General features: G+C 50.3%; 1 protein-coding gene and 1 non-coding gene across 6 annotated transcripts in view; both read left to right on the top strand.

The window, feature by feature from the left end:
- Positions 1-12,708, top strand: part of Rab11fip4 (RAB11 family interacting protein 4) — a 109,390-nt gene extending 96,682 nt beyond the window's left edge. For all 5 annotated transcript variants that reach the window (XM_060387177.1, XM_021630968.2, XM_060387179.1 and 2 more), the window contains one exon: positions 715-12,708. In XM_060387177.1, coding sequence (XP_060243160.1) covers positions 715-831 — 117 coding nt within the window. In that variant the 3' untranslated portion in view covers positions 832-12,708. The remainder of the gene's footprint in view (positions 1-714) is intronic.
- A 9,359-nt stretch (positions 12,709-22,067) lies between these two features.
- Positions 22,068-22,139, top strand: Trnat-cgu (transfer RNA threonine (anticodon CGU)). Its single transcript has one exon. It is a non-coding gene; the product is annotated as a tRNA-Thr (tRNA).
- The last annotated feature ends 2,002 nt before the right edge of the window (positions 22,140-24,141 follow it).

Genomic DNA, 24,141 nt, shown 5'->3' with positions numbered 1-24,141 from the left:
ACCATGAACCTCAGACCACATGGGACCCAAAAGGCAGGCTAAGGCCTGGCCCTAATAGTGCTCCACTTATGCTATCACGGTGTCACAGCTGAGCAGGAGGCAGCACAGAGGAGGAGCTCAGCCCTCTAAACTCAGGAGCTCTGGGCTCAGGTCAGAGTGGAGCTCAAATCAGAGGTCCTCGTGGGACTTAACCCAGATGGTGACCGGAGGTTCTTAGGCATACGTGTTTACTTATTCTCACATACTTGGTCTTCATAAACACTTCCCTGTAGAATAACAGGTCATGTCAGTGGCAACAGGAAAGGAGCCCAGCACTAGCACTGCAGCCAGATACCAAAACACTCAGCTGCGTTTTAATGTGAAACTGACCACCTCCCCACCCCCCATTCTCTGGCTTCCAGGAGAGCAGTTAGGGTTGGAGCCTAAATGTCACAGTGAGAGTCACTGACTAGGGCGGGGCTGGAGTGAGGAGGGCACTGTTCTAAGCAGAGAAAACGCTGTGCCCAGGAACCGTACACACTAGCCCTGGTTATGAGTGAATCTGGCCAGGATTTCCAGCCTGCTCTAGCCCATCCCCAGATCAATGAAATTGCCTTCAGCTGTGGTCCCAGCTCAGTGTGCTTAGGCTGTTCTGGGGCCGCTGTCATGGGTCACTGGTCCATTGTAAGCCCAGCCTGGGCCCAGCTTCTGATCCACCTTTCTCATTCCCTTCAGCTGATGGAGGCCCTAAAGGAGCAGGAGGAGATCAACTTCCGGCTGAGGCAGTACATGGACAAGATCATCCTGGCTATCTTGGACCACAACCCCTCCATCTTGGAGATCAAACACTGAGGCAGGGCTAGCTCCAGAGTGGCCGCTGGACCTGGGGCCTGGGGCCGGGCCTGCCTGAGGATAAAGGCGCAGGCAGGACCCCACACTCACTCTGTAAACGTACCTCTGACCACCCTGTGCGTGCGTGCTGGTGTATGTGCAGGAAGCTGCGCGCACACAGGCAAGGAGTGAGCTTGGGGCCATGCTGTGGGTGACAACCCATGGTGAGCTGTGTGTGCACTTTGCAGCCCCTTTGTGAGGGGCAGAGGGGACTGGATGTGGGAGGGGCGCTCTCAGGAGTTAACAGCAAGGACTGGAAGCTTGCGTTTAGGATACTGATTGAAATGATTCTACCTCTCTGGAAAAGGGTTGGAAGATGCTCTCGGGAGATGGGTTCTCTCCCTTCCCCCACTGGAGAAGGGACTAGACAGTTACATTCTCCAGAATTTGGTGTCCTTGCCAGCCTTTCTGGCCACCTTTCAAGCCCAGGTTTTGTTTTTTTTTTTTTTTGTTTTGTTTTGTTTTTTAAGCTCAAAGAGGAGGAAGGGGTATTGGGGGAACGGAGACCCCTGTGGGCCAGCCCTCTGGGGTGCAGGTAAACGGGTCCAGCAGACTCGGACTTGCAGAGCAGCTAGCGTGCTTTGTTCGTACCTTTGGGCAGAGTCCGTCGTAGTTTTCCATGCCCTTCCCAGTCTTGTTCTCCTACCTCCCCTTTCTGGCTTGGCTTCATTCTGTTTTGAAGAAGAGAAATATGAGCAACATTCACTTAGGGGTGCAGGGAAGGCCAAGAAGAAGGGTGGGGCGCCCAAGGCACTGGGAGCCAAAAAGAGTGGTTGCCTGGGAGAGGTGTGTTCCATGGCTGCGTCTTAACATGTGACCTGTCTGGGCCCCTGTCGCCTCGGTGAGGGCAGGCATAGGGAAGTATTTCCAAGACCAGCATCCCTTCCTACAGCTGTCACACACACCCGAATGTGGTCCCGGGCTAGAGAGCAGACGCGCTGATGGGAAGTCCAGTGGAGAACATTGTGGGGAATCTTAGTCTTCTGTGAATACGTGATGGGAATTCATCCCCCGCCTAGGGGGGCCGTTTAAAATGTGAACTTTTGTTCTAGGCACCTGGGATTAGGTACTGTGCTTGGAGTGTCTGGTTTAAATGGTCTTAAATGGCTCTTGATTGGCTTCCTTACCCCAGCTCCTGTAAACGTGTATGGTCTTAAAAGTCTTCCCCTTCGGTTTGTTTTCTTGAGCACTTCTTGTGTAAAGAGGAAGGTTTGGGCATGTTGGGGAGGCTAGTGAGCAGAAAGGGGGCATAGTTAAAGGTAAAGAGGGGATTTGGGCTCTGTGCCCTACCTGGCAGAGACAGGGCTGTGGCCAGTTCCAGTCTAGTCACTTCTGTTTTTCTCGGCTTTTGAGGTTCTTTAAAACACGTGCACGAGCTTTCTCTCATGCTGCATAGACGGTGGGTGGGTTGCCATGCCCTACTCTGCCTGGATGAACGACACCAGGGATACAGGTGTCTGTGGGCATCCCCCGAGGTCTGGGAAGATGTGGATAAAGGATGCTCAGTAGGGAGTTGCTTGAGGCTATGTCAGTAGGAAGGAAGAATAAACCAGGGCCTGAGGTTGGTCCAGGTTGCTGTCAGGAGTACTGCAGAGGCCAGCTGAGTATAGACCCTGGTCTGTGGAGTCTGCTTCCAGGGGTGTTTTGTACTTGAAATTATATTGGCCACCAGCTTCACTTGTGTGTGGGTTTCCAGAGAAGGTTGCAGAGGCCAGAGTCACAGCATCACAAAAGGGGAAGAAGTTTCTGTGAGGGCAACAGGCAGGAGGAAGGCTTTTGGCCTACATCATTGGTCTGGAAGAATGGACTCCCCGAGGAAATGCCAAGTTTTGAAGCTTGCTGTGGGGTCTGGGCCCTTGTCTTTGCTACTTTGTGGGTTCTTTCCCATCCTTATCCCTCCTGGTTTCTAGATAGGAGAGAAAGAAAGATGGGGGTGGGGAGAGAGAGAAATCCATGAATCTACTTTCTTTCCTACTACCAATAACTGCAACCAACCCTCCCCTGAACAACCACATCTGCCTCTCAGGGCTTTAGAATATATACACCCTCTGAAGAGCTGCCAGAATTCCAAATGTCACACCATCACAGAAACTATCTGCAGCTGGCAAAACCATGCCTCTGCCAGAGCCCAAGGCAAATAATAGCTGCTTTGGACAGGCTGAGCCATCCCCATATCCCCACACTTGGGATTAAAACAAAAACATATTTTTTAAAGAAACCAAAATTTCAAAATTGTCACTACATTTTACCCTTCTGTTTTAAGGCATTAATTATGCTAGGTGTAGTGGGAAATTTTTTTCTTACATATGTGTTATCTGTACATCTATATACAATTCTGCATTGCAAGGAGTGGTGCATGCCTTGCATTGTAACTTCTTGTAAAGGCCTTGCTCATAGTGGCTTGATCCCTGCTTTAATAAGGTCGAGAAGTTAAGTGACGCTAATCATTTCTCCACCACGGGCACCCTGCTGTGATATGGAAGAGGCTAGTCGCTGTTAAGGTTATTTTTATAAAACTGTCTTTGTTTCTCAGTTTCTCTCTTAACCCAGCTATCACACAAATAATTGAGACTCTATTATATTATTTTAACAAGCTTCACAGCACAAGAACTGAGCAGTTATTAATCTATTCTTAACCCTTTCAGCTAATTTGGCTTCTTCCCAGAGTTCATCCCAGAGATACTTGGACTTTGTAGGTTTCCTGCTTCGGCTCCTTCTCCTGGTCCCTCTTGGACATCTGCCATGACTAAAACCCCTACTTCCTCTTCTAATTCCTCCTCCCCTGTCTGGCAGGAAGTCCAGCCCTACTCTCTCCTATAGCACTCCTTTTAAAAACTACTTTATTTGGGGGTCCTTAAAGGCTCTCCCTTCCAACCCCCAAACCCTAGGTAGGAGGGAGAATGTTAGTGGGGAGACGGGGTACAGACCCCCTTCTCCCAGCTGTTTAGGGTCAGTGGGTGCTTAGGGGCAATACCAATCTCCTTTGATGGCAAAATCAGCAGCAGTCTCCTCAAAGCCCCTGCATGGGGCAATACCAATCTCCTTTGATGGCAAAATCAGCAGCAGTCTCCTCAAAGCCCCTGCATTGAAACGTTTCTCCCCACCTGTCCAAGCCTCCACACTGCCCTTCTCTGTCCTCTCCCCACTGCTACACCCCACACGCCAACACCACACACCACCCCTTCTCTCGCTGGGATTTCTCATTTAGCTTTCTCAGAGTCCTAGAGCACCCCACTCCGCCACACGAGACAGGCCACTACCAGCTGGCACAGACCATGCCCTGAACGAGACAATTTTCAGCTATGGGCAAACTAAAGCCCAAACTAAAATCCCACACTTGGGATTAAAACAAAACCATATTTATATAAATAACATTGTTGAGTTTTTAAAGAAACCAAAACCTCCATTATGCTCTCCTGTGCTGAGCAATTGGCTTTATTGGTAGACCAGGGGACAGTGGGGAAGCAGTTTTCATACAACACGAAGACAGGAGATTCTCAGAACAAGGACTGCAGCCAGATATGGGGGGCGGGGTACAGAAATCCGCAGCCGGAATTCCATGATAACTCTATGCCTGCAAGTCGCCTTCTTGGGGTAAGATGTCATCAGTTACTCCAGAGACGCCTTTCAGATCGTCCTCACTCATGCCTCTAGATCTTTGTGATGGTTTGTTGATGCTGCTTCCACTTCCAGGTCAGTTAAGTGAGATAGGCTTTCCTTTGCAGCTTTGTACTGTCTTTGAATGATCCACCCATCTTCCTCTTGTGTGAATGTCCAACCTTACTTAGGTTCGGGAAGCTCACGGGGCTTGTCTCCTCATGGTCTTTGAGCTTCAGTGCCTTGATGTAAGGCCAACTTGATATCTTCACAATGCATCTTCTTGAGATCTGCTTCTGAAGCCATGAATCGCTTTATTTGCTTGGCAACTCCAGGTAGCATAGAGCCGTCAGAAAGCCCTTCATCTGTAAAGCAGTGAATGGTCCTGCCAGGTAGTCATTTCTGCATATTCAGCCACCTTCCGCACCTGTTCAGTAAAGGCTGCTTCACTGGTGTCAGATTCTCATGGCAGGAATGCAGTACCAGGATCACATGCCACTAGCCAAGTGGCTGTGCCCTTAACATCAGTGGTTTTCTCTATTTCAGTGTTGCCCTGGGAAAGATACATACATTTCACTGAACCTCCTGTTTATTTGCTGTGTAGCAGTTTGGTGTTTTTTTTTTTTCATATTGGGAAGTTGTAAACGGACCTTTTCAGTGAAATAACCACTCTTTGGGTCAGTGGCCAACGTTTTCAGGAGACTTCTCCTGCTCAGTTCTAGTCTTTGTTTTGATGGTATCCACAGCTTTTCATTTCCTGTGGAAATGTAAACAAATATGCATCCCCAATGCAAAACTTTCACTGGCTTCCATTCTGATGTTAACATCCTTATAGTGTATAGGTTGGTTTAATTCCACAGTTGTTGTTGTTGTTTTCTTCTATAACCCAGTGTGTCTTGGCTGCTATTGTTCTTTGACTGAAACAGCTCATAATTTTTGCTTTGGTGCCCTGAGCTCAGGCTCTCAAGGTTGTTTCTAATGGTAAGAAATTACCTTGAATGTGTCTCTTGGATCTGCGTTCCTGAACCCAGTGGCTGCCTTTGCCACATTGCATACACACTCTGGGAAGTCTAGGTGTTTTTTTTCTGTTTGAGATTTAGGAAAACCATTGCCCCTAGAAACGGCTCATTGTCTTTTCCGGCACGAAGTACTGTATTTCTCACAATGCAGTGGGCATTTTGAAATTTGAGGCTTTTGGTTTGCTCACAGACTCTTTGCAAATGACTGTATTTCCCTCGGTTGAAGCACCGGGCATTTTGAGATCTGAAACCTTTAGCTATGGCTTGTCCAATTATCGTGGCAGTAATGGTCTAATAATGACCAGTAACTGTCATCTCCCTGACCCACTCTTCCACAGGTGCTGACCTCACCTTTAATGACCTAACAACTTTTTTGTACTATATTTGCATTTTCAACTGCCAAGGTCTCAATTAGCGCTGTCTCCCACCAGGGTCTGATATGGCTGAGCCCAGTCTATGTAAAAACCAGCGAAGTCTTCTCGAGAGCTTTGTATGATCTAAGTGAGGATCCTCAGCTTCGTCCCAAGGTCTTAAAGCCACAAAGCGCCACTGGTCTGTAGTAGCCTCATCACATTGAACTTGTTCCTGTTTCTCCGAGTGCCACGCTTTACCCAGCAACTGGTCTTTCACTTTGTTCATTCTCTTCCCTCTCTTTTGCTGTTCAGCACTTGACGCTTCTTCCCTCCCCCCATGTTAACCATTGATTTCAACTGTGGACCAGCCTCTAGAACAGTTGCCACCAGTCCCTTCCAGTTTTGGGGAATAATGCTATTTTGAGTAGCCCAGTTATTTAGAATTTGTTTCCCATAAGGTGAGTACATCCCATATGAAACTGTGGCCTCTTTTTTAAAAATGCCTTAGGTCTATCATTTCCGTAGGATTCCATCCGATCCTGCCAGAACCTTGTTCCACACCATTATCAGGTGTGAGGTGTGAGACAACTTCCAGCCGGGATATCATTTTTTACACTTAACCTTCGAGCTGCACTCTGAGGCACCACTTGTATCTGGTCTTTGCTATTTTGTGGGTTCTTCCCCCCCCACCCCCGCTCCTTATTCTACCCCCACCCCAGTTTTATCTCCTATCACTAGATAGAGAAATAAGGATAGAGGAGGGAGAGAGAGATCCATGAATTTAACTTTTTTATTGTTTCTTCTAAGCTAGTCTTTGCTTACTTTGTGGATTCTTTTTTCCTGTCCTTTATTCCCCCAGTTTCACCCCCTACCACTAGACAGAAGGATAGAGGGGAGAGAGAGATCCTTGAATCTAATTTCTTTGCGTTTCTTCTTTGAGCACAGCTACTAACAACCCCCCTGCATAACCAACAACCACTGACCCCATCTGTCAGGGCATTTATGTACACTCTGAAAAGATTCCAGAATTCCAAACGTCATACAATCACAGAACCTATCTGCAACCTGCAAAACCATGCCTGTGCTAGAACACAAGGCAATCGTGCTCAGCTGCTTCCGACAGTCTGCAATGGGCTGATATCCCAACACCTGGGATCAAAATGGAAACATTCTTAGAACATTTCTGTGTTGTTGGTTTTTTTTGTTTGTTTGTTTATTTGTTTCTAATTCCTAAAGCTGATGCTTATTAGAGCAGGGAGATCTTCTTCTAAGCTTACAGTATCATACTCATTGGCTGGAGCTTGCCTTGCTGTTCAAGCAAAGCTTGGATTGATGTCCTTATTGGCATAGCAAACTCTGCCTTGAGTCCTTCCCAGTCCTCAGTGCTGATGCCACGACCTCTCTTTGGAGGCTTGTTGACTGCTGCTTCCACCTCATGGTTTGTCAGCCGAGACAGGCCTTCTGCAGTTGATTTGTAATCCTTGAGGTTGCCATCCAGCTTTCTCTCCCTTGAGTTGGCCACTGCACAGATTGGGACTTAGCCTTTCATGGGCAGCTAACTCTAATGCCTTGCTGTATAGGAACTATTCTCTTTGGGCTTCCCCAAGACCAGCTTCAGCAACCCGGAATGCTCTTGTCTCAGACCCCACCCTGGGAATCCTTCAGTACAAGATTGACAGTGAAGTATGTTATCTACCTTAGCATAAGCCACAATCAACTTGACCTGGCTGATAAATGCTCTTCCACCAAGGTCTGTGTCCTCCTCAGGCTCAAAGAGATGGGTCAAAGACTTGGTGTCTAATTCTTGAGCAGTGGGGCCACATTGTTGCTCCTTTGATATCAAAAGAGTTGCTAATGTCGTGTGGAGGGCTGGTCCTTGGAATACAGTTCTGTAGCACTTGTTTTCTTACAACTACTTTATTTGAGGTATTAAGGTCTCAACCTTCCAACCTCCCAACCCTACGTAGGACAGAGGTTAGTGGGAAGAGAGAGCCCCTTTACTTCTGACTGTTTAGGGTCGAAGGGTCTTGGGGGATACTCCAAGCTCTGTCAGCCACAGAAGCAGCTAGCAGTCTCCTCCACACTGCTGCACCCTGAAGCGTTTGTGTGCTCCAAACAACCACACCATCCATCCCTCGGGTCTCTCCAAACTACTAGGTGCCACTTGCCAACACCGCACGCCACCCCTTCTTTTCTTTCTAGGCTCATTTTATATCCCCAGAGTCCCAGACCACGCCCCTCTCCCTCCCTGCCGTTACCAGCTGGCAGAGGCCACACCCCTGCATGTGACAATTAACAGCCGTGGACAAACTCTACCCCAACTAAAATCCCACACTTAGGATTAAAACAAAAACATATTGACATAGCATAGCTGAGTTTACAAAAAAACCAAAACTTCCATTACATAGTTACATCACGTGAAACTGGTTGGTGATCTGTTGTGCCGTGGCTTGCTGTGGCTTCCTGAGGCCAAGAGCAACTTTGAATGTCATGTTCACCAAGTGGTGTCATCAACATCTTTATTGACCGAGGGCAGACATTGGCCTCTTGGCACTGGTCTCTCCACTCCCGGCTAGCCGTAGTAGTGGTAGCAAGATCAGCTTACCAGTGGCATTAAAGATGAGGGAAGGTAGACAGAAGACGAAAAATGGGCCATGATACATTTCCTCCATGTGTCTTGGCGCTTACTGCACTCTGGCACTAAGGTTTTTTTTTTTTAATATTTTTATAAATTACAGTTTATTCACTTTGTATCCCCATTGTAACCCCCTCCCTCATCTCCCATACCCCTTCCCAAGTCCACTGATAGAAGGAGGTCCTCCTCCCCTTCCATCTGACCCTAGCCCATTAGGTCTCCTCAGGACTGTCTTTCATAGTCTTCCTCTGAGGCCTGGTAGGCTGCTCCCACTTCATAGGGAGGTGATCAAAGAGCAAGCCACTGAGTTCACATAGAGACAGTCCTTGTCCCCCTTACTAGGGAACCCACTTGGAGACTGAGCTGCCATGGGCTACATCTGTGCAGGGGTTCTAGGTTATCTCCATGCATGGCCGTTGGTTGGAGTATCAATCTCAGAAAAGACCCCTGTGCTCAGATTGTTTAGTTCTGTTGCTGTCCTTGTGGAGCTCCTGTGCCCTCTAGGTCTGTCTGTCTCCCCCTTCTTTCATAAGATTCCCTGCACTCTGCCCAAAGTTTGGCTGTGAGTCTCAGGATCTCCTTCGATGTTTTTTAAAACAGCATCAGCGACCAGGTCCAGTGGAGGAATGACTGTGTCGTCCTCTTGTGGTGTCAGTGATTGAAGCGAACACGCCCTTTTCAGCTTGTGATCCTAAGCTGGTGAATCTGCATTCATCGTTGAGCCCGTCACAATGAGCGTGAAGCACCCTTGGATACAGTTTTTATTTCTTTGATTTTTAAGGAAAGCAGAATTCCAGGATTCTCACTACATTGGCTTCTGGACAAGCGGCTTCTGAATGTGGGTGACGTCCATGCCACACACCTCAGGCAATATCCGCCCTTTTTCTTTTTTATCTTTTTTTTTATGTGCGTTGGTATTTTGCCTGCATGTATATCGTGAGGGTGTCAGAAGCCTTGGAACTGGAATTACAGGCAGTTGTAAGCTGCATGCCATGTGGGCGCTGGGAATAGGTTTTTAATTATATTTCCTGAGACAGGGTCTCTCACTGTGGCTCCAGCTGTCTCAAGGCAATTCTCTTGTCTTAGCCTCCAGGATGCTGGGATTACAGGCATGAGTTACCACGCCCATTTTATTTTTAAAATGTTCTTCTAGACTTGAAAGCCCAGGGGTCCCAGCGCCACGTCACTCGTGGAAGGTTCCAGAACTTTCCTTGGTTGGGAAGAATCTGATCTCTATGTCTGATGTCTGCCTGGCTCGATTTACAGTTGTGAGCTATCCCTCGACTTCCCTTTGTCTTGATTGTGGACTTGGCATTCAGTTAGATTTGAGTGTCCGATAAACAAGTGGTTTTAGAATCATGATATTCCACGCCATGCTTGATGTTTAGGGAGCTTTTTAACATTCTGCTCCTCACATGTTCTAACAGTTGGTCCAGGTGTGGCCCAGGCCTTGGAATGTTTTACGAATGCCTCAAGTGATGCTCATTTAGCTAGATGCCCTGTGAAGTGGGTGTTGCTTTTGCCAGATTGGACAACTCCCTCAGGGAAGGGTCAGCAGTAACCTGCCAGATCCAGGGGTGCACCTTTTATGTGGCGCTAAGCCATCCTTACATTCCACTGGAAGCCAGACAGAACGAGCTCACGCCTTCCTGTTTGTTTCCTGTTAGCTTTGACTTAGCTAGATTTGATTTTAAGCCAGTTTTTTGTTGTTTTTTTTTTTGTTTTTTTTTTTAAGTTCCTTTTTAAATTTTATTTCTGATACGCTGAAAACACAACGCTCAAGAACCAAACAGAAGATTAGGACTTTAGGACTTGAGACTGAGTTTGCCAGTTTGGCTGTGTGCTGGTGTCACCTGGGAAGGTCTTGAAAAGAATCCGATGATGGAGGGCTTGGAAATGCAGCACGGTGATACTGTGCCTAGTGTGAGGTTCAGTCCTTGGCAGCATGAGAGCAGGACCAGCTCTGAGCTCCGTAGCTAACTGGTGGCCCAGGGTGGCTGGGCACCTTTATTTTCAGTGGTCTTCCCAAGGGCTGCTCGGGCACAGCTCAAGGTGGAGGCTCCTGTCCTAGAAAGTCATTGGTCCAAGTAGAGAAAAACCCATGAAATGTCTGCTGAGTTCAGGCGGGGCTGGAGAAGCATGCCCTTGGTTAAGATGATGGATGACTTTTGGCAATGATGCCACTGCGTGGTCCTTGCCCCGAGAGAGTCCAGCTACTCCCACTAACCTGGAAGCCTGTATCCCTTAATGGTTCTCTGCATGGGACCCCTGGAGTCACAGGAAACAAGTGCCAGCATATACTGGGTACGGGCTTGAGGTGGAGGCAGATAGTCAGGTAAGCGCTGGACCTGGAAGCAGCCTCAGATGCAGTGGCCACTTGCCCCCATGGGTGTTATCCATTTTCTGACTGGACAGTGAGAGTGTCACAGTTGCTTCCCTGTCAGTGCCAAATCTGCACCCAGCCCACACCAGACTCGAGGTGATCGTCTGATGGCCGGTTTGGTTCTGATGGTCCAGGAGGTTCTGGTACACATTGGGCTCTGTAAGGGATTTGTGAGAGACTCTCCAGTGAGATACAAGGAAGCGGGAGGAATTCACTTGTCCGTAGGGCACTGGCAAATCCACACCTGTCTGTAGACATGACTGATGGGACCTGGGAAAGGGTTAGTCACCGAGACCTTAGTCACCCGGTGATTCTGTAGAAGTCTAGAGGAAGCTCTTCAGGGCTTCAATGCTGCCCCTTCTCCCCAATCTTCCCTCCTACCCTGCCCCTCACTAGGGCTCAAGGACTTCCCTCTGTGGTGGCTCCTCAGGTTGGTGTCACTAGCAAGTGCTTACTGAGGGGTCTCAAGCTCACAGGACTCCCCTGTCCTGACTTCCCCCATGACGGAGTGTACGTGTGATGGGTGTGCCAGGAGAAAGTGGTAGCACCTTCAGGGGGCTCTGTGGCTATGAAATCTTTTAGTCTTTCAGCTAAGAAAATAGCCACTTCCAGACGGCGTTTCTGAAAGCATAGCAAGGTGACAGGCCTTGTCACCCTATTCAGTGGATAGCTTTGATGTCCCTTCCTTGTGGGCTCCTCTTTCCCGTCATGGCTGGACTGTAGGGACGTGTGCCCCAGAGGTACCAGCTGGGTCAGCCTCCCAGGCCACCTCTCCTACAGGCCCAAGTCCTGATGGCCCTGCCTCTTGTTGGGACCATCTGCACAAACCGTTTCTTGTCTGCATGGTTTGGGGTCCTCGTGCCTTTTTTCCTTGTTGCCACCACACAGGATTCTCTGTTATCCCCTGCCCCCTTTTGTACATCCCCTTACCCTGTCTCCCTCGTCTTGTGTGTACTCACGTGTGCAGCCATATGCCTCCCCTGAGGCCAGCTGCAGACACTGTACCCTACCTCCACCCCTGCCCTGTCAGGCCCAGCTTTCTATTGCTCCCCAGCCTCTGTTGACTTGGTGACTTTTGTACAGGATTTCGTTACAGTCTTCAGCATAGGAGCCACGTGGTCCCCAAGTACCTGCAGCTAGCTTAGAAGCCCTGCGTTCCAGACAAGGGCAGCTTTGTACGGACCAGCTTCTCCCACAAACCCCTTCTGTGTAGGTTCGGATGTTTATAGAAGACAGACCTCCTCTATCCTGAGCGGGCCCCAGCAGGGAGGTTGCAGGTCTGTGTATGGCTCTTCTAGAGGAAGCCCCAGCCATGTGGTGTCCATGCCTTGCAGTACATCTGGGGTTAGGGTCACTGCCTCCTGTGTGTCCCCCATGTGTGCTGAAGGAAGCCCTCTGCTGCTGTCCCTGCCTGCTATCATCACCTGTCCAGCCCTTCCTTGTCTGCTGGTGCTCAGACCAGAGTGCCATTAATCACCAGACTAACGTCAGGGCCCGGACAAGACGCTGTGTGCCGAGGACTCGGCCTGCTGGCTCCCAACCTCGGCTCTTCATGCTATGGGGCTGGGCCTTCTGCGGCCCAGATGGAGGAAGCTATAGGCAGATAGGTTCTGACTCTCCGGGGGTTACATCTGGGGCTTTGCCCCAGAAGCCAGGAATTGCAAATGGCCTTAGCTTTGGGGTCGGAAAGAAACTTCTTCAGGCCCCAGGGTGGGGGAGAGTGGGGTGAGTCCCAGGCCCTGAACTGTTTGCTTTTAGCCTGTTCTCTGCAGAAACAGGCTTTAGTGGTGGGCACCTTCCAAGGAACTGTAATGTACAGACCACAGTGTAAATAAAAAAGTTGGCTTTTTGTGCCTGACTTGTGTGAACTCTGTGGGGGGATGGGGATGGGGGAATGGAGGCGGTGGAGAAAGGCAGGCTTGTGTCCTGGCCTCAAGTTGACATTTCCCTTAGGAAATAAACTTCTTTATGGTGTTCAAAAACTTGAGGGGGTTAGTGCACCCCTCTAGAGGAAGGCCGAAGCAGGATCTGGCTCCAGGCAGTCCAGGCCCGCTTTGCCTTGAGATGTGGTTCACAGCAGCTCCATGTTACCCCCTTCCCCATTCTAGCCTCAGGGCTGTGGTTGAAAATTCTGTCCTCTTAGCCATGTTTTCTCAGCAGGGGCCTTCCAGTGCTTAAGGGGTCCTGGGTCATGCTTTTCCCATGTCATCCACTTTGACCAGGCCCCACTTAAACTGCTTTCACTCGCCTGAGATGAATTCTGTTGTGCCATGGATTACCATGGCTACCTGGAATTGTGTGGTCTGGGACCCCAGATTTCTACCCTTGGTTCTGTAGTGTTTTGAAATTCCAGGCCAGCTGCCTTGACCCATATATCCTTCCCACGCAGGCCCTGTGCTGTGGGTGCTCTGGCGTGGGCAGGCAGCCCTGCACTGGGCAGGTTTACCTGCCTCCTGGGCCCACGGGGAATCAGCGTCAAGTGCAGATTTAGAGATTTTGAACCTAGTCTCAGTGTAGTCTTTTCTTACCACCCAGGGCCTCCAGACTGACAAAGATGCAGAATAACCCAGTGACGTTAAATTGAATAAATTTGATCTCAGATACTCCAGCAAGACTATCTGAACTAGATTGCATCTGCATGGGCTCAAGGTCATGTCTGGTTCACAGGGACTTTATTTTCGGAAGCTGCAACTCGGCCCCCACTGAAGGAGTCACCTTTGCCACAGTGCTGGGAGGCGTGGGAGTGAGCTCAGCTGGAGATGGACCCCCCCCCCTTGGTTCACTGGGTCCTCCCACGTGGCAGTGTGGCAACCTGACCCTGGCCTGTGGAGCTTTGCTGCCTCTGGACCTCCACTCAGGTGGAACTGGCATCTTGACTGCCGGATGGAAAAGAATTTCAGGATAAGTCCACATGAAAGCAGAGCTGGGTTCATTAAACAGAGATGGCAGTCGGCAGTCTAAACATGCTAGAGACAGCCTGGATACTCAGAAAGAACGAGGGATGGGCCTCAAGAGGCTTCACAGGAGCTATATGTGTGGGTTTGTGGCCCTTGAAGTTACAATGCTCAACATAATTTACAGGTAGGTCCGGTGTTTAAAAATTAAGTGCAGGCTGTACGTGGTGGCACAGGTCCTTAATCTCAGCACTCGGGAGGTAGAGGCAACATGGCCTGCATAGTGGAACCATCTCTCAAACTAACGCAGTTTTTGAGACAAGGTCTCGCTGTGTATATCTGGCTACCCCGGAGCTCACTAGGTTGACCAGGTTGGCCTTGAACTCGGGGAGGTCTGCTGGCGGCTGGCTTGATAGTGCTCAGAGTAAAGAGAGTGCTACCACATCCGGCTTCAAATAAAAACATGGGGCTGGAGAGCTGGCTCAGTGGTTAAGAGCACTGGTTGCTCTTTCAGAGGTCCTGAGTTCAATTCCTGCCAACCACATGGTGGCTCACAACCATCTGTGATGGGATCTGAGTCCTTCTGGGCGTGCGTGAAAACATTTCTCACATACAGAAAAAATACTTTTTAAAAAGTTAAAGCATACAGATCATTTAACTGATTCCTAATGCTCCTTTTGCAAATGAAATGGTGCGGTGGTTTATGGAGCATCTTGCTCAGGTTTAAGGGGGGGGAGAGGCTTGCTGCCGAAGTCCACAGACCACACAGGCACCTAGGAGATCATCTCGTCTAGATCGTCTCTCCGAGAAGGGACTGCTGTGCTCCAATCTCATTTGTCCGTTGTGTTGTTTCTTCCCCACACAGACAATAAGATACACAAACTAAATTTGGGGATAAGGGGCCCTCTCACTTTCATGTCTCTTTATTTCTTCATTTTTCTGTTCTGCCTCACGTCTAGTTTGCTTGTTAGCTCTTTCTGGTCCATGGAGGCGGGCTGGAGGGGCATCATTCTGCTTTGACCCAGGCCCTGTAGCTAACACCGGGAGGCTCCGGTGGGCCTCATCCCACTCTCTCCTGGTTCCGGGGCCACCAGCAGCCACCCCCGCCTGCAGGTGCTCGAGTCCCTGGAATGAAATGTGGAGCACTGCATGTGGCCCGTCAGCCCTCCCGTGCTCTTTAAGACCCTTCTGGCTTACCTTAAATCCTTACCAGTGTTTCTTACATTTGTTTGGGGGAGGGCACGCCACAGTGTGTGGAGATCAGAGAAAAACTTTTTTAGTTGTTCCTTTACCGTTGGGTTTGGGGAATCCAAGTCAGGTTGTCAGGCTTTAGTGGCAAGTGTCACTACCAGCTTGAGCTTTCTCTAAGAAGTTCTAGGTAGCTTTTTAAAGATTTATTGATGTTGTTTCAGTGTTCAGCCTGCATGTATGTGTGTTTGCGCACCTTCTCTGCGCCTGTGGATGGTTGTGAACCACCATTTTGGTGCTGGGAACCAAACCTGGGGCCTCTGCAAGAAAAGCAAGTTCCCTTAATTGCTGAGGCCTCTCCAGCCCCGGATTATTCTTAAATACTGTATAAATGGTGTTAAGTTTAGGAAGAGATGACGAGGAGGAGTCTATGTATGTTCTGTACAGATTTGGGGATTTGTTTGGTTGCGATAGGGTCTCACTCCGGAGCGCTGGCTGGCCTGGAGCCTGTATGTTTGCCCCCACATGTGCAGAGGTTCTCCTGAGTGCTGGGACTGTAAACCATGCTTGACTCCAGGTAAAGTTTGTTTTTTTATATATTTGTTAGGAGGCTGGAGAGAAGTTCCGTACTTAAGAGCACCGGCTGCTCCCAGAGGATGGGGTTCCAATCCCAGCGTTCCTGTCAGACAGCTCCCAGGGGATCAAGTGCCTTGACATCCACACATCCACACACATAGGCATGTAATTAAGAGTACAATCTTAAAAAGTAGTTGCCGTTATGTGTGTGCCTTCCGGAGTCCAGAAGAGGGTATAAAGTCCCCAGGAACAAATGGTCGTCAGCCTCCATTGGAGTGCTGGGAGCTGAGCTCAGGTCTCTGCAGGAGGGTAAGTGCTCTCAACCCCTGAGCTGTCTTTCCAGTTCTCCCACCCCAGATTTTTTTTTTTCTACAGATATTTTCAGGTCATCAAGGAGGCTCACCAAGCCTGACGACCTTAGGTCCATCGCTGGACCCATGTCAGCATGGAAGGAGAGAACTGACCAAACAGTTCTCTAACCTGAACCAATGTGCTGCTGCACCCACCCATACTGTTTTTTAAAGTTTAAAAAAATTATGTGTACGGGTGCACCACGTATATGCTGGGAACCTGCAGAGGCCAGAGGAGGGTGTTGGATCCCCTGGACCTAGAGTTACAGATGGTTGTGAGCCGTTGTGTGAGTGCTGGGAATCAAACCCAGGTCCTCTGGGAGAAGGGCCAGTGCTCTGAACCACTGAACTATCTCCCCAGCCCATAACAGATCATTTTCAACCCGTGGTTTGCTTTATCCACGGCACAGAACTCACAGAAACTGGGTACACAGAGAGGGGCTGTACTTGCCTGTAGGTGCTTGGGGCTCACTGTGGCCAGTGTTGAAGTGCTTTGGGGAGGTTGGCTTACTACCAGATGACACTGAGCCACTGCAGGGACCCAGCTTGCCACAGTCACCCAGAGCCAGTCACGGCAGAGTCACGGGCTCTGCTGATAAGGAGAATCAGCACAGAGCAGGGCTTGACTTGTTTCAAGTGAGGGGAGGGACTGCTGTCCTGGAGAGGCCCCAAGAAGGCGGCAGGGCAGATGTGGAGCCCTGAAGCTGGGCCACCTTCCCTAACAGGGCTGTGTGGAGGTTGTGGCAGAGGGGGTAGGCACCTGGGGCTCAGGAAGAACAAGAGAACTCTGGGAAGGATGATGGGCACACTGCAACCCAGCTTTGCTGCCTGGGTGGGGCAGAAGAGATCAGAAGTTGATGGGAGTTTTCTGGGTAAATGGGGCCATGGACCCAGTAACTCTGAAGCCAGCATCTGGCCCGTGCTGCCTGGCAGTTATCAGGACACTGGCTGTGGGCCTGCAGGGACCCCTCTTCATTCTGTCCACCCTCATCAGCCCTGCTTCTTTTTTGAGTCCCAGATTTATGAGCTAACTTCAATGTCCTGGATTTTGACTTGGGCACAACGACATTACAAGTGAGACTCTTGTGTCATAGTGGTGCCTGCCTGACTTTAATGCCAGTACCAGGCAGCAGAGAGTAATCTCTGCGAGTTCAAGGCCAGGCCAGCTCACATAGTGTGTTTGAGGCCAACCAAAGCTATGTACCTTGTCTCAACCCTCCCCTAATAAATAATAAAAATTTTAAAGCATTGGAGTTTTTTTTCTTGGTCTGTTTGTACAAGGTGTGTAATATGCGTGTGAGATGTGTGTATACGTGTGTGAGATGTGTGGATGGTGGAAGCAGACATATGCCACATTGCGGCTGGAGGCCAGGACCACCTTGGGTATTGGTCCTCATCTTCTGCCTTGTTTGCCTTGCCTCCTTTGTTAACTCCTGCAAACCCAGGCCTGCAGACTTCTGGGATTCTCCTGTTTCCACCTCCCATCTCGCTGTAGCAGTTCTGGAATTACAAACAGTACTCAGTCTGTCTTTACAGGGTTCTTGAGATTTGAACTCGGGTCCTCGCACTAACATGACATTTGCTCTCCCCACTGGGCTGTGGCCTCAGCTCACTATCTGAGGTTTTGATAGATTTACACTCGAGTGCAATGACACTAACCCTGAGCACACTTACGTACAGGCTATGTGGGGTGACACTGTACCTTGGAGAACTTGATGACACAAAGGAGAGCTGTCACAGAACCAGGAGAAGGTCGGCTCAGTGACATGACAACAGTATGTGAGTTGGCAGCTTCCCCCCATTTTCCCCTCAGCACCTTTCCCTAAAGGAACCCTGAGAGCTGGTCCCCTGGTGTCAGCCAAGCTGAGGCCTCACTACCCAGAAGCCCCATGGGCAGGCCTCACTGGGCCCCTGCAGGGCCACACTCAGGGGAAGACTCCCACAGCCTGTAGACGCTGTGGGTGATACCTGGAGAGGATTCTGCCTTCTCTGGGTCTCCTGGGGAAGCCCAGTGGATTAAGCTCTTGACTCTGATTCCCAAATGCCTACCAAGCCAGGCATCGTTGTACACACCCGGGACCCAGGCACTGGGGAGACTGAGGCAGGGAGGAGTAATCAGGAGTTCCAGGCCAGCCTGGGCTTCATGACACCCCCCCCCCCATTTATTGATTGATTGGTTTTTCTAGATAGGGTTTCTATGTGTAGTCCTGGCTATCCTGGAACTCCAGACCAGCCTGTGCTTCATGAGACACCTCTTGCCCATTTATCTATTTATATTTGTCTGTCTGTTTTTTTGAGACAGTTTCTATGTATAGCTCTGGCTGTTCTGAATTCACTATGTAGACCAGGTTGGCCTAGAACTCAGAGATTTGTATGCCTCTGCCCTCAGAGTGCTGGGATTAAAGGCATGCACCACCACCATCCAGCTTATTTTTTTAAAGATTTATTATTTATGTATAAAGTGTTTGTCTGCATGTATACCTGCACGCCAGAAGAGGGCACCAGATCTCATTATAGACGGCTGTGAGCCACCATGTGGTTGCTGGGAATTGAACTCAGAACTTGGGGAGAACAACCAGTGCTCTTAAGCTCTGAGCCAGCTCTCAGTTTATTTTTTATGAGAACTTTTTTTAATTAAATTTTTATTTTTTACCTTAGTTACATTTTATTCGCTTTGTATCCCAGCTGTAGCCCTCTCCCTCATCTCCCATGCCCTTCTCCAAGACCACGGATAGGGGAATTCCATCTGACCCTAGTCTATCGGGTCTCATCAGGACGAGACCTTTTCTTTAAAAAAACAAAAAAGGCAGCGGGGAGAACGAATACCGTTGAGTAGAAACGTCAGGGAGAGAATAAACCATCCTAATCATAATATGAAAAGCAGTCTAACTGAACATGTCTGAAAGTGTGGCTACCAACTCTCTAAGAGGTTACAAGTTGCACTGTCTGCCCCAATATTAGCAGACTTATTTTGAGCTTTGTGGTGTCTGGGAAATTTGATCAATGGGAAAAGTGTCAGGTTGCCACGGTACCAAAGGAAAAGGGGTCAGGCTGGCCCTTCCCATTCCTGGGAACTAACCTTAGCAGTGAAACACGAAGCAGCCTTTAAAATTCCATGTGGAGGGGTGTACAGGCCACGGGGTGTCTGTGGAGCCAGAGAACAGCCTGCGGGAGTTGGCGCTCTCTCCACTGTGAGCTCGGTTGTCAGCCATCAGGCACCTTTCCTCGCTGAACCATCTCTCCAGTCTGTTTCCATTTTTTGAGAGTCTCAAATAGCCCTTGCTGGTCTTGGATTGTGGATCCCTTTGCCTCGGCCTCCAGAGTGCTAGGATTACAGCCACGTGCTACCATGCTCAGCTACCTGTCCTATTTTAATTCACACAGGGCCAGGGCTATCAGCTGACACCTGCTTGGGGCTGAAGAAACTGACAGGAAATACTGCAGTAAGGACACAGGCATGCCCCGTATTGTATGTACTCCGCCCCACTGCCGTCTTACCTACCCGATGCAGTAACCACCCTCAAATCTAGAATGGAAAGCCACAGGTGACGGCCCGCAGCAGTCTGCTTCCATTCCCCTTGTGGTCTGAAGTGAGACCGGAACAGTTTTCCAAGTCTGAGTTCAGCTGGGGGCCCTCTGCTGCCTGCGTCTAGCTCCCCTCCCTCCTGCATTCCTTGAAGGCCAGCTGGGCTGGATCCTGCCCTTCATATATAGAAATTAGCTCAGCACAGGCTCAAAGGGGGCTGATCTCCGAAGGAGATGTTTTAAACTGTACCTCAGAAACACACAAAAAAGAACAAATAATCCGATTTAAAAAGGACTTGAACGGGCATTTCTCCAAAGACACACAAATGTCCAGCAAGCCAGGAAAAGATGCCACGACAGTAACCTGCACGGCGAGCACGGCCACATCCACAGCCAACAAAATGATGAGGTGGCGAGGGCTGGCACGGGGCTGGAGAAATCAGAGCCTCTGGCTGTGGTAGGACAGCCATTATAGAAAAGGCAGAGATTCCTTTAAAAATAAGTCACGCATAGTGAAGCATACCTTTAGTCCCAGCACTTAAAAGGCAAAGGCAGGCAGACCTCTGTTCTACAAATCAAGAGTTCCAGGCTAGCCAGGGCTCCAAGAGACCCTGTCTCAAAACAAACAAACAAACAAACAAACAAAAAATTAAAAATTAAATTACTATATAATCCACAGTGCTGCTCCTGAGTGTGTATCTCAGATCATTCTCATTGAAATATTATTGACAACCAAAGAAGTCCACCAGGCAGTGACAGGTAAAGAGAATGTGGCCTATGTCTGCGAGAGTAAGGTTCAGTCTTGCGAAGCCAGGACATCCTTCTGGAGGTTATTAAGACATGAAGGCTGCGGAACTACCTGAAGTCAGTCCCCACCAGACGGCTGCTGCATCGCTGCTCTTACCTGGAGCGGCTAATGTTGCCAGCCTCTATCGGCAGAAAGAAGGGTGGTTGGCAGGGTTCCCTCGGAGGTTCCCCTCGGAGAAGGGGAACGCTGTGTTAACAGGCAGGGTTTCAGTCCTGCAAAATGAAGCAGTCACCCTGCCTACCGCGGCAGACAAGTTCACGGACTGCTGGTCTCCGGGGGGAGTTCGAAGCCCTCGGGCAACTCAGAAGACCTTGTCTCAAAGCAGAGGGTAGAAAGCTGGAGAAAAGCACTTATTGCTCATGGAGAGGACGCGGGCTGGTTCCCCAAGTCCTAGTCCCAGGGCATCCTATCCCCTCCTCTGACCTCTGCTGGCACCGGCGTACACTTGGTGCACACACATACACACAGGCAAAGCACTCACACACATAAAGTAAAAATAAATCTAAAACATGTCAAGTGTGTGTGTGGGGGGGGTGCGGTGAATAAAGTAACAGAACTCTGTCTAACCATCCAGGAGAACCGGGGTTCCGCCCACTCCCAGCACTGAAAAAAAAATTTTTTTTGTAGTGGTTGTGTTGCACAAAGTACGCATGTCCAGTTAACACTGTAGATACCTTTTACACATCCATAAGGTCATCTATGCTCAGGTTTTACAAATGCCCCCTCTTTTTCATTTTTAAAAAGTTGTACCTGCCCGGCGTGGTGGCGCACGCCTGTAATCCCAGCACTCTGGGAGGCAGAGGCAGGTGGGTCTCTGTGAGTTTGAGGCCAGCCTGGTCTACAAAGCAGGTCCAGGACAGCCAGGGCTGTGATAGCACGAGCCCTCGGAAGGGCGCTTCCTTCTCCAGGCTCCAGTGTGCTACTTACTTATGAAGGGTGGTAAATGGGGCCATTGACTGCCCTGTGGGCATCGCAGCTCGGCACGGGGAGGAGGGCCACCCCCTCTCCTCTCTCCTGGAACACAGCATAAGATCCAGGGATGTAAGATCCCATTCTCTTTAAAAATGTGTTTTTAAGCTAAAATTTTAAAGGTTTTTTTAAAATAATAGATCTGGGAACTAGGGATGCAGCTCAGTTGCGTTAGTTTAGCACCCTGGGTTCAATCCCTAGCATCCGGCAAACTGGCCGTTAGTGGCTCGTCCCTGAAATCCCAGTTCTTGGGAGATGGCGGAAGCAGGATCCTCAGTTCACTGTCACCCTCGGCCCCAGCGACTGAAGTCGGCCTGGGCTACGCGAGCCTCTGTCTCCAGCAATGAGTGACGACGTAAACACCCACCAAATTTAAGATCAGCGACAACAGGCACTGGCAGAAGCACCCACACCCCAACCCCTCACCTGTTCCCTGCACAGGACCGAACAAATCTCACCAAATTAAAGCCCCGTTTGTCCTTGCAGCCCGCTCGCTCTCCCTCTGGTGTCCTCCCTCCATCTGGGCCGTCTCCCACCCCCACCCCCTCGGCCTCCGTTAATCTCCCCGCGCCGCGCCCGGTCCCCGCGGCCGGCAGGGTGGTTCCCCGCTGCGGGGGTTCACGCTCAGGCCGGACCTCAGAGACGCGGACCCGGCGTGAGGTCCGTGCGGAGCGGGAAGCCGACAGCTCCGCGGCCTCCGAGCGCGGGAGCGGCCGCTGGTCCGCACTGCCGGCCGCCGAGGCGCGGGGCGGAAGGGGGCGGGGAGGACGTCCGTCAGCGCCGCTCGGTGGGCGGGCCTAGCGCAGGGGCGGGGCCTGGGCGAGGGGGCGGGGTCTGCCCGGCAGCCCGCCCGCACCACCTCCCCTCCACTGAGAGCTTCCACCGCTCGCTCGGCTGTCAGGCGCGGTGGCCAAGTGGTAAGGCGTCGGTCTCGTAAACCGAAGATCGCGGGTTCGAACCCCGTCCGTGCCTGCGTTCGGAGGTGGCGCTCTGTTGCTTGAACTCCCGTGTTTTCACCTCTGTTTCTCTCTGTAACACTTGCATTTTCTTTTTCTTTTTTATTATTTGTGAGTCTTCCTCCTCTACCGCCGGAGCAACCGAGCTCCGGTGCGGCGCGGAGCGCGCAGTGGGAGGCGTGCCTTCTTTCTGAGCGCTCCTTGCCTGCGACGAGCGTGTCGCAGATTTCTCCTGTGCCCAGCCACCTGCATCACTGTCCCCCATTGTCCGTTCCCACCCCTTTCTCAGCCCTGACCTTCTGTGTTGGACCCCAGAGAGTTGTGACACAACCAAGTCGTCTGTAAGGCAAAGAGCCTGGTTTCACGTGACCGTGCCTCGGATCCCTGGTGCCATTCTGTTGTTTCAGGATGGGGTCTGCTGTGTAGTGATGGGGTGACGGAGCAGCACGCCACAATCAGCTAGCTTCTCTCTTTGAAACTATGATAAAGAGTAGCTTCTTCTTGTTGTTATTTTGTTGTTATGTTGTTGTTTTGTTAATGCTGTTTGTTGGTTTGGTTTGGTTTTGGAGACAGTGCCTCACTATATAACAATGTAGCTCTAACTGTCCTGGCACTCCCTGTGTAGACCAGGCTGGCCTTGAACTGTCCACCCACCTCTGCCTCCCAAGCGGGGGATTAATAACGTGGGTTACTGTGACGGCAACACTTGGTGTTGAACATGCCACTTGGGTTTTCGTGAGTAGAACTCCACCTCTCCATTTCTATCCCACTTCTGTTAATGTGGCTCTTCCTCCCGCCCCTCCCTCCCATTCCTCTCCAACTAAGAACATACTTCATTCCCCCAGGTCTTGTCGCTTAGTTGACCATGGGGTAAGTTACTGAGATATTTACCCGAAGATCCTAGTATGTGAAAGAGAAACACTTGGCTTTGGAAGGCGTCAACGTCATCATGAAATTGTCACTAAATACAAGGAGGAGTTGCTTCTGCCAAGGCCCTGGACTGACGGTCTAGACTTCTGGGATAGGATGGGGAGGAAGACTCCTGCCCCCGCCTCTGGGTTTCTGGTGAGAAGGCACCCGACGGCTGCACTCCTCTTTTCTGTAGTAGCCGGAACAGAGAATTCTGACCCCACAGGGCTGGGACAAGTCAAAGTCTATAAAGAGGAACAAGGTACAGAGAAGGTCAACACGCAGACACCGGGCAAGTGTGCACCTCCCCAAAGGTGAAGGACCTGAGGCAGGAGTCAAGCATGATCCCCGCCAACACCTGTGAGGCCAGAGGAGCGCTAAAGCAAGGCAGAGAACAGACAGTTCCTGCAATTACTCAGAAAGCTAGCTGCGTCCAGACTGGCGGGTGTGGGGGGATACTGGAAGCTTAGCAGGCCAGGCCAGGAACAGGAAGGGGACAGCATGGCTGAGTTTATGGAATGACCTCCCCAAATCTCTTCCAGCCTCTGGGTTCCCATTGCTTCTGTCTCTAAATCAGAGCTGTTGAATGCTTCCCAGGGCTGTGGAGGGGGCTCAGTTGGTAGAGTGCTTGCCTAGAATGCACAGAGCCCTGGATTTGATCCCTAGCACACCATAAACCCAGCATGATGACTTGCTTTGTAGAACTGGCTGGCCTCGACCTCACAGAAATCCGCCTGCCTCTGCCTCCTGAGTGCTGGGATTAAAGGTGTGTCCACCACTGCCCAGCTAAGAGGTCTCTTCCAAATGCTCAGTGGTTTCTACCTCAGAGCTAGAGCCAAGCCAGGGACCTCAAGTACTCCACAACCTTTTAATGACTGTATCACCAGGTTTAGCCTTTGTGAGCCCATTGTAGGAACTCTGTGACCCCTTGCAATCCAGTCGAAATCCTCCTTGATGGCAGGACTGGAGCTGCAGGCTTTAGTCTCTGTCACTCCCGTGGTACTCCCACGATACACCCAGGATCTAGAACAAACCACACAGTGTTTGCTGTGCAGTGTGAGAGCCACAGTGCAGCCATAGTGGTCTGTGGGCCTGTGACCTCCAGCAGA

The sequence above is a fragment of the Meriones unguiculatus genome, chromosome 7, assembly GCF_030254825.1.
Source record: "Meriones unguiculatus strain TT.TT164.6M chromosome 7, Bangor_MerUng_6.1, whole genome shotgun sequence".
NCBI lineage: Eukaryota > Metazoa > Chordata > Mammalia > Rodentia > Muridae > Meriones > Meriones unguiculatus.
This window is presented reverse-complemented; position numbering and strand designations above follow the sequence as displayed.